Source organism: Microtus ochrogaster, chromosome 4 (assembly GCF_000317375.1).
Source record: "Microtus ochrogaster isolate Prairie Vole_2 chromosome 4, MicOch1.0, whole genome shotgun sequence".
NCBI classification, from domain to species: Eukaryota; Metazoa; Chordata; class Mammalia; order Rodentia; family Cricetidae; genus Microtus; species Microtus ochrogaster.
The window spans coordinates 30,978,304-30,988,301 of record NC_022011.1 but is presented as its reverse complement, the minus strand read 5'-3'; the positions used below and the strand labels follow the sequence as shown (position 1 = coordinate 30,988,301).

The window sequence follows — 9,998 nt, the reverse complement described above, 5'->3', positions numbered from 1 at the left end:
AGCCCTAGCTGTCCTGGAACTAGCTCTTGTAGACCAGGCTGGCCTCGAACTCACAGAGATCCGCCTGCCTCTGGCTCCCAAGTGCTGGGATTAAAGGCGTGCACCACCACAGCCCGGCTTATTTGTTTCTTGAACTTTTTCTTTGGCTCTTTTTCTTCTGTTTGTTTTGTCCTATTATGGTTTGCTTGTATTTATCTTACCTATTTTATTATTGTCTAGATGCCTGTTTGTATCTTAATGAGAAGAGAAAGAAAGGGTGTGGATTTGGGAGAGTGGGAAAGTGAGGAGGACCTGGGAGGAGTTAGGGGAGGGGAAACCATAATCAGAAGATATTGTAGTAGAAAAATATTCCGATAAAAAGTAATTCAGGAAATAAATCAAACAAAACCAATATATGTAGGTCTAAATATTGCACATGCTTGCTTCTTGTGCTTCCAGAGAGTTCACGTTCCTGCACCATCTGTGGAGCAGAGGCTGCTCTTTCAGCCACCTTCTGCGCTGTACACACAGCCCTGGGCCCTATGCCTATCTGGGCTTCCCATCCTTTGTGTGACCAACTCCACTGGTTCACAGTTTATGACCAATGCCTGACAACAGCTTAAGGGAGTGGTGTATTTTGTCTTCTAGTTTAAGAAGGGATACAGCCCATCATGTCTACAGGTATGGCTACCGGAAGAAGAGACAGTCAGCCAATCGCATGGATACTGAGTCTTATTTAGTTAACCTTATCTAGAAACCTTGTCACATACATGTCCAGAAGTGTGTCTCATAGGGTTATCTATTCTACCTGGTTTTGGAGACAAGGCCTTAACCATGTCGGCCGGGCTGTCTAGAACTCAAGCTTCTCTTGCCTCCATCTCCTGAAAGCCGGGAATATAGACAAAACACTTGATTTAAGGTTCTTGCTATATGGTACCTGCACTGTTTAACTTTTTGAGACAGTCTTACTATGGAGCAATAACTTGCCTAGAACTTGGCCTTGAACAATCTTCCTGCCTTTGTTATTGGGATTACAGGCAGGCATCACCATGCCTGGAACTCCTCAGTGTGTCTCTCTGGTGCCGGTCATACCACAGTGGCATCCTGAGCTACTTTATTACTGCATAAAAATTACTTCAAAGTTGGTGATTTTTATCAGTGCCCATTCCAACAGTCCTTCAGTCTTGGTGGCCCAGGAAGTCAGGCACAGCATGGCTAGGATTCTGCTCAGAGCCTGAGTCTACATTCCATGGACGGATTTGATTAGGGTCAGGATTATTTGTGGCTCCAATACTGAAGCCCCATTTCCCCTGATAGTATGGTCAGTGCTAGGCTTCCAGAGGCCCACAAGGGGCGGTATGAAATAGGTTCTATTATATATCTTTATCTGGCTTCAAACTCATGGGAATCCTCCTGCTTTAGCATCTAGAATGCTGGAATCACAGGTGTGCGCTATCACATTTTAGACTTTTTTTTTTTTTTGGTTTTCGAGGCAGGGTTTCTCTGTGGCTTTGGAGCCTGTCCTGGAACTAGCTCTGTAGACCAGGTTGGTCTCGAACTCACAGACACCCGCCTGCCTCTGCCTCCCGAGTGCTGGGATTAAAGGCGTGCGCCCCCACCGCCCGGCTAGACTTTTTTTTTTTTTGAGGGGTGGTTTCGAGACAGGGTTTCTCTGTAGCTTTGGAGCCTGTCCTGGAACTAGCTCTTGTAGACCAGGCTGGCCTCTAACTCAAAGATCTGCCTGCCTCTGCCTCCCCGGGGCTGTGATTAAAGGTGTGTACCATCACTGCCTGGTGCTATTAACTTTTTTTGACACACAGTCTCATTGTCTCATTATGTGGCCTGAGTTGATGGCAAGCTTGATATCTGTCTGTGTCAGCCTCTTGACTGTTGGGATTACAGGCGAGAGCCACTAAACCTGGGTGTAAGTGATTTTTCACTGTTTGGTTTGAGTTTTATAGTGTTTATAGTGTTTGGAGAGATTTTTTTAATGGTATGTGTGTGTTTTCATGTGTGCATTTTGTTTTGTTTGAGACAGGGTCTCTCTAGTCACAGCTGGCCTGGAACTCGAAGAGATTTCTCCTGCCTCAGCCTCCTAATTGCTGAGATGACAGGTGTTGTACCACCATGCCTATCTTGAGTAGATGTTGTTATAGTGTGGACATATTCTCCATATCATTTAGTGATGCCATTCTTTCTTTCAAGGTTTAGAATGATGCTCCTCATGGAGAAATAAAATTCAATTTGTTGAACTTATGATCCTCATATTTCTACCGCCCAAGTGGTGGAATTACAAGCACGCAGCACCAGGTAAGATCTGTACTGTACTGGTGATGGATCCCAGGGCAAGCAATCCATTAATTGATTTACATACCCACTTCTACTATTTATTTATTTATTTATGTATGTATGTATGTATGTATGTATGTATGTATGTATGTTTTCCAATACAAATCCTCACTCTGTCGCAGGCCTGGAACTCACTATTTACACCAACCAGCCTGGCCAAAACTTACAATGATCCACCTGCCTCTGGCTCCTGAGTGTCAGGATTCAAAGTCATTACCAAGTTCCACCCCACCCCCACTTAAAAGTTTTAAACATTTTATGTGTATGGTTATTTTGCCAGTGCAGTGTCTGCAGAAGCCAGAAAAGAGCCAGAGATCCCCCTGAACTGGAGTTAGAGACAGCTGTGAGCTGTCATACAGATCAGATGCTGGGATTCTCTGGAAGAGCAGCCAGTGCTCTTAACTGTTGAGCCATCTCTCAGCTTCTCCCAAGCCCCACGTTTTATATTCCCGCTTACTCATGTGGAAATAACCTTTCTACAGCAGGAGGTTACACTCACATCTCCTAGTGTAACTTGTATAACCCTGCCCTTTTCTGCTGGTGTTCACGGTCAGTGTTATTGTGCACTCACCCCTCCTACTCCATGTATTCTCCCTATTTTCTTAATCCGTATGCATTTCTTATACTGGACTATAATAATTAGAATTATAACTTTTTTATTCTTTTATTTTTAAAATATTCATATATTCAGATAGTTGCAGAAGCAGCAAGAACTGGTCCCGTGCTCCCTTTGCCCAGTTTCTCCTGTGGCAGCATCTCACGTTATTTCAGTTCAACACCAGAATTGACCTTGATTTAGCGAGTATACAGGCATATGCTCATCCATGCACATGTAAAGCTCCATCTGATAGGACATAGGATTCTTCCACCAGAGAGACTCCCTCCTGATGTCCTTTGGGTCACACCTTGTTCTTTTACCCCAACATCTGGCAACCAAGTCAGTTCTCCATCTTTATAACTTTGTCATCTGGACAGTATTCCGAAGAGAGTAGTAGTCATGTCACAGAAGGTGAAACTTTTGGGGTTGCCACTTTCTCCTCACCATATTTCGGTTTTGTTTTCAGTGGTACTGGAGGTGGAACCCAGGGCCTCCAGAACGCTAGGCAACTGCTCTGCCACTGAGCGATACTCCAGCCCAGAATCAATTCTTTATTATTATTATCATCTGCTATCCAAACGGACTCTTTTTTTTGTTTTGTTTTTTTGTTTTTCGAGACAGGGTTTCTCTGTAGCTTTGGAGCCTGTCCTGGAACTCCCTTGGTAGACCAGGCTGGCCTTGAACTCACAGAGATCCGCCTGCCTCTGCCTCCCGAGTGCTGGGATTACAGGCGTGCGCCACCACCGCCCGGCCCAAACGGACTCTTTTTTTTTTTTTTTTTTTTTTTTTTTTTTTGTTTTTCGAGACAGGGTTTCTCTGTGGTTTTGGAGCCTGTCCTGGAACTAGCTCTTGTAGACCAGGCTGGTCTCAAACTCACAGAGATCCGCCTGCCTCTGCCTCCCGAGTGCTGGGATTAAAGGCGTGCGCCACCACCGCCCGGCTCCAAACGGACTCTTAAGATGACCTAGCTCAGATCTACAGATTGCCTTTGGTTCATGACAATCCCTCCTTTTCTTTTTAAATTTTGAAGTATATGTGTGTATCAGATTATGGATTTGTGCATGAATGCAGTACCCACATGGGCCAGAAGAGGGCTCGGGTCTCTTAGAACTGAAATTAAAGGCAGCTGTGAGGCACCCATTATGGATGCTCAAAACTGAACTCAGGTCTTCTGGAATAGCAATACAAAATAGTAACCACTGAGCCGTGTCTTCAACTCCTTTGATGTCTTTGCTTGCTGAAGAAATTGTATCATTTGAGGGCACAGAACTTTCAACATTCTAGACTAGGCAGTTTATAAACTTGTAGTGTGCGAATCTCTTTGTGTAGGGATAACACCCCCCCACCAGTTGCCACAGGGTCTTAGTGTGTACCTCAAGCTGCTTGGAATGCATGTCCCTCCTGCATGGGCCTTCTGAGTTCTGGGATTACAGGAGTGCTCTATTGCTGAGAGCCAAACTTCTTGACTCCATCATGTACCCTTGGTCTGACTACTACTGCTGTGAAACAACTAACTCCAAACCTCAGCAGCTTACAGCAACCACTTTCTCACTGTCGTGGGTCAGGAGCCAGTTCCCACTGTGGCCCAAGGAGTAGGTGCAGTGTTGCTTTCTGGGCTGGGTTCTCTGAAGACTTAACTGGCATGCAAGTGCTGCTGGCAGCGACGGGCTGTGAGGCCTCAAAGGCTAGACCCTAGAATACCTAATGTTCACTCAAGGGTCCAGCCCGGGACTACAAGGGCACAGACACCAGGATGCCTAGCGACGGTTCTTCTTAGAGCCTCAGAGTTGGACGACCATGTGTCAGTTTTGCCTGCATGTATGTATGTGTGTCGTATGCATGTGCACCATGTACATGTATGCATGTGCACCATGTGCAAGTATGTGTGTGTACCATGTACATGTATGTATGTGTGCCGTGTGCATATATGTGTGTGTACCGTGTACATATATGTATGTGTGCCATGTGCATGTATGTATGTGTACCGTGTACATGTAAGTATGTGTGCTGTATGCATGTATGTATGTGTGCCGTGTGCATATCTGGTGCTCACAGAAGTCAGAAGAAAGCATCAGCTCCCCTCAAATTTGAGTTACAAATGGGTGTTGGGAGCTGAACCCAAGTCACCTTGCAAGAGCAGAAGTGTTCTTAACTGCTGAGTCAATGCTCCTGCCCCAATTTTATTTTGGGACAAAATATCATATAGACCAGGGTGGACTTGAACACTCCATGTTATGACAGATTCCCTTGAACCCAGGCTCCTCCTGCCTCATGTGTTAGATTACATGTACTTGCTAGCACACCTGCTTGTCTGTAGTGCTAGAGAAGGAAGCCAGGTCTGTGTGCTTTGGGCATGGTAGACACTCTACCAACTGAGCAATATCCTTAGTCCTCCCCTTTCTTGAAAACAGACTTTCACAATCCTTCCCAGGTCTGGGCTTCCATGATCCTCCTGCCTCGGTCTCCTGAGTAGCTCGCACTACAACCCCATGCCCAACCTGCTCACAGTTTTACAATCATTTCCAAATGGACACAACAGCTCATGCCTGGAACCCCAGGACCTGGGGAGCCGAAGCAAAACGGACGCGGTGAGTTCAAGGCGTCTCATAGAAAGGAAATCACAACATTTATGGACATTTACATCTGACGTCATGTTTTGAGGGTCCCTCCAGGGTCGCATGAATGAGGGGCTTGTTCTTTGTGACTGTTGAGCTTGCTCTGTCATCTTTCCTTCATGACCACCTGCTTTTCCTCCAGAGGTGATGCTGTGTGACAGGTGACACTGGTGGCTTCCTTGTTGGCCAAGCTTGTCTATTCTGATCCCTTAACTCTCTTCCAGCACTTCCAAATTTGCAGAGCTGAACCCGTCTTAGAGAGGCTGGGGAAGTGACGCCTACCTTAGAAAGACTTCCCTGCCAATAGCAAAGCAAGGTCCAGAGTCTCTCTTAAGAATCGTGTAATCTTGTGTGTTTATCGTACCTGCAGCACTGTGAAGGAAGCCATTCTTGACACCGAAGATGAAACACTGGAACATGAAGGACCCTTGACGCCAAAGCCATGCTGATGAGTAAGCATGGTGGATGCCTGGCAGGACATCGAGCCACTCGGTGATAAAATCTTGTTTAGTTGGCTTTTCTGTACTTAGCTAAAAGTACCATGGGGAGCAAGCATCTCTTAAACCTCCACCTAGGTGTGCAGCCTTTGCTGTAACCCTTCTATGAAGGGTTCCTAAATTTTAAGGCCAGACTTCTTTCAGTCCCAGCACCTGAATTCCAAACTGCCTCCAGCTGGGCAGCATTCAAAGGTCCCGTGGTGCCTCTGTCCCAACCACCAAGCACTGTTCCTGCCCTAGCAGCTCTGTAGACCAGGCTGGTCTCGAACTCACAGAGATCCGCCTGCCTCTGCCTCCCAAGTGCTGGGATTAAAGGCGTGCGCCACCATCGCCCGGCTTCTCACCTGACTCTTGACCCAGCCCATCTTCCCCTGCATCTCATCAAGAGCATAGGTTCTACGCTTTCTACCTCCAATCTTTCTGAATATCTATGGCCACTGCTTCTTCTCTGGTTCCCAGCAAGGAGTAGGTCCCCCTAGTGTTCTGTTCTGTTATTCATCCTGGCCTTCATTCTGGAAGCAAAAAAGACCTTCCCAGAGCATACAGTTCCTAATACCTTCCTTGCCTTAAACACTTAACAGATCTACCTCCAACAATCTGTACTTAGGCTTTGTCCTGCTTTTGTGGTCTCATTGTCACCAATTCCACACTGAAGGTGTGGTCACATTGTTCAGCTATAAAACGAATAAAAACGCCAAACCGTTTGCTACAAGGTAAAGTGAAACTGACAGCAAACTCACTTTCTGGTATCTGCCAAATGCTATGCTTGGGTCTGTATGAAAAGAAACACTTTTGTCCCAGCCATGATCCTTTTGTCCTCATAAACCCTCCCACCTTTGTGCTAGGCTGAGGGAGACCAAGCCCTCCTCACAAGTCACACTCCAGCCTGGGCAATTACCCAATGTTCTGCTCCAAACTGTAACATGTTGAAGGGATCACAGTGGGACCAGAGGTCATCCAACCCTCCTGGGGGACATTGTATGGATCATTCAAAAAATTTCTTCTTAGCTGGGCGGTGATGGCGCACGCCTTTAATCCCAGCACTTGGGAGGCAGAGGCAGGCGGATCTCTGTGAGTTCGAGACCAGCCTGGTCTACAGAGCTAGTTCCAGGACAGGCTCCAAAGCCACAGAGAAACCCTGTATCGAAAAACCAAAAAAAAAAAAAATTTCCTTCTGAAACGGTCTCTGTATACATTGGATACCCTTGAAATCCCTGTCCTTGCCTAGAACGGACTCAAGCTAACAAGCTTAGCTGTGCTCTTGTTTACCTGACTGCAACAAGAATCCTGTATCATTAGAGTCTTAGAAATGGGCCCCATCCCAGATGCCTTGCCGTAGCAGATCTCCTCGGGTCTCCTACCTTCAGAGGAAGAGGAAGGCCTTGAGTGCTTGGACGTCCCTGCCGCAAACAGCAGGCTGTCAGCAGGTTGATTCAAGGCTTCTTTGTCAAGCTGCTTGGACTCCTTTTCCATTACTTTCTCCTTAGATTTTGCAACAAAATTGGTAGGGACCATCTTTTCCTCCTCAACTGAAACACATGGATAATCAGTTAGACCTACAACCCAAGGATGCCTGCTCGGAGGGCGGGCCTGGTCACCAGGCGGCGCCCTTTACCTGTCTTCTCTCTGGGTTTGCTTTTGGACTGGCCCATAGGTGAACCCGCCGCCCCGGCCAGGGGGCCTTGAGGCCCAGTAACCCTAGCGACTCACAAACCAACACGCCCCTTTGGGCGTTCATTACCATGGCAACCGCGTGCCCTAGGAGACGTACCAAAGCCCCACCCAAGGACCGGTGCCGTCTTCTCGCGAGAGCCGGCCGCGCGACCGGAAACGCAAGCGACCCCGGAAGTCCTCCCGGGCACAGCTGGTCCGTAAGATCTCGTCCCCTTCGCCGCCCAGAGGGCTTCACTACCTGATTGGCCATGGACGGTAAGGGGCCGTCTCCTACTTTGGGTTCGGAGCGGGATTCTGCGGACACCCCGGCCTCAGCCCCATAACCCAAGAGGACCTGTCCCCGGCCTCAGCCCCAGACCCCGCCCCTGGGCCTGGGACCCATTCGTCTAGACCTTACCTCTCGACCAGGACCCGCCTCTTGCCTTAAGTCCAAACACCGATTAGACCTGGGCCTGACTCCGGCATATCGACCAGAACCGGTTTCGGTTCCTGAGCCTTTACATCCTAGCTGAAACCCTCTCCTGGGCTTCCATCCCTCAGACCAACGAGAGCTACCTCGGGTTCTTGACACCAGACCCCAGCCTGGAACTACCCCTGGATCTCGTTCCTTACCCAGATCTCTCCAGGACTGAACCCCAAACCCAGGACCGAAACCCCGAATTTTTATCCAAATGACCTCAGATCCAGGCCCTTCTAGCCATCCTCCCTGTTTGTTTTGTTTCTGCCTTGGGGGCTCTGGAATGTTCTGGGACCAGAAAAGGTGCTGGTTGCATATTTTGGCCCCTGAGTAGTACCCAGAGAAATAGGAATAATTAAGATACAAAGGACTTCAAGTACCAAGTGGTAGGATGTGGGTTCCGTCCTAGTAGTTCCATTTTATAGGCGCTGCATGTCCTATTCTCCCCTTAGCCTGTAACAAGGTGGGTGGGAGCCACCCCTAGAAGGATGACTCACTTCCATCTGTCAGTGTTCTGACCTCTAGACTTCCGAAGAACTCCTGAGTGGACGTTGCAGGTTTTCTGGGCTGGTGTGATAGAGTTTGTGTTTGTATGAGACTGGGTCTCCCTATGTCGCCTTGGCTGGCCTGCATGTGACTGCAAGTACCAGACTGGCCTTGAACTCAGAGATTTGCCTGTCTCTGCCTCCCCAGTGCTGGCAATGAAGTTGTGAACAGCCATAATGAAGTTTTTACAAACTGTTTTCTGAAACACAGAAAGCTGTGTGATTGTCATGGAGGAAACACATAAGAATTCTTTACTGTGTTCCTTGGACAGAAGAGGTAGCGCCCCGATGTCTCAGCAAAAAAGAATTTTTGCATCACAGTTCACTGTGCTCCGGTGAGGAAACTTTCCTGAAGCTCACATCAGGTTTCTCCAGCCCCATTAGAGTCGAGAGGAAAATACAGGTTGAGATGGGAGAGATTTGGCCAGGGTGCTAAAGCTAGTGAGAGAGCTGTGCCACGCCTGGGAGACACTGTTTCTCCTGTCACTGTGCCAGGCGACTTTTGTTTCCGAGAGTACCAGTCAGTTGTGGCAGCCCTGGCCATAGCTAGTCCTGCACTGAGTGGTGGTAGATGGGTAGGTCCACAGTTCACTATGCCCAGGCAGGTCTCTGTTGGGCCTTGTTTTGCATTTACAGACCATCAGTGCCTTATTTTGGACCGGTAGGGTAAGCTATTTCAGGAATCAAATACCACAGTATTCTGCAGAGTGGCTCACAACTGCTCTTAGGCGCTGGAGACAGAAGGATCCCCAGTTTTGACTGCCCTAGGGAATTTGAGGTGAAATCCTGTCTCAAAACATCAAAAATAAATAAACAAGAAATTGTGTTTACCTGTCTCAAGTTTGTGAATTAATAGCAGGTTTGGTTAGCAATTAGTTTTTAAAAATACATTTAAATTCCCTCCTTGGCTAACTATGGGTAAAGGGACAATGGGCTGCGCCTGATGCTGTGGCTTAGAAATGACATCTGTCATGATGACCTAAGGCTTACCGCCTTAACAATTTTATCTCCAACTGCTGCGGGCTGGAGAGATGGTTCGGCCCTACGAGCACTGGCTGCTCTTGCTGAGGTCCAGAGTTCAATTGCTAGCAACCTTTTGTGGCTCACAACCATCTGTAGTGGCATCTGATGCCCTCTTCTGGCAGAAAGTTGTACATGCAGATAGAGCACTCAAAAAGAACAAGTAGATAGCCTGGCGATGGTGGCGCACGCCTTTAATCCCAGCACTCGGGAGGCAGAGGCAGGTGGATCTCTGTGAGTTCGAGACCAGCCTGGTCTACAAGA

General features: G+C 47.8%; 2 protein-coding genes across 3 annotated transcripts in view; one reads left to right on the top strand and one right to left on the bottom strand.

Annotated features, from left to right (window-relative positions):
* The window catches only part of Spata33 (spermatogenesis associated 33), a 10,485-nt gene extending 2,686 nt beyond the window's left edge, over positions 1-7,799 (bottom strand). Inside the window, exons 1-3 of one of the 2 annotated variants that reach the window (XM_013354651.2) lie at positions 7,654-7,799; positions 7,400-7,567; positions 5,102-6,010 (exon numbers count right to left, since the gene is read on the bottom strand). In XM_013354651.2, coding sequence (XP_013210105.1) covers positions 5,820-6,010; positions 7,400-7,567; positions 7,654-7,690 — 396 coding nt within the window. In that variant the 5' untranslated portion in view covers positions 7,691-7,799 and the 3' untranslated portion in view covers positions 5,102-5,819. Of the gene's footprint in view, positions 1-5,101; positions 6,011-7,399; positions 7,568-7,653 lie in introns of those variants that run through there. The other variant, XM_005345824.3, reaches the window with a different exon arrangement.
* A 59-nt stretch (positions 7,800-7,858) lies between these two features.
* The window catches only part of Chmp1a (charged multivesicular body protein 1A), an 8,340-nt gene continuing 6,200 nt past the window's right edge, over positions 7,859-9,998 (top strand). The window contains exon 1 of the mRNA XM_005345823.2: positions 7,859-7,967. Coding sequence (XP_005345880.1) covers positions 7,961-7,967 — 7 coding nt within the window. The 5' untranslated portion in view covers positions 7,859-7,960. The remainder of the gene's footprint in view (positions 7,968-9,998) is intronic.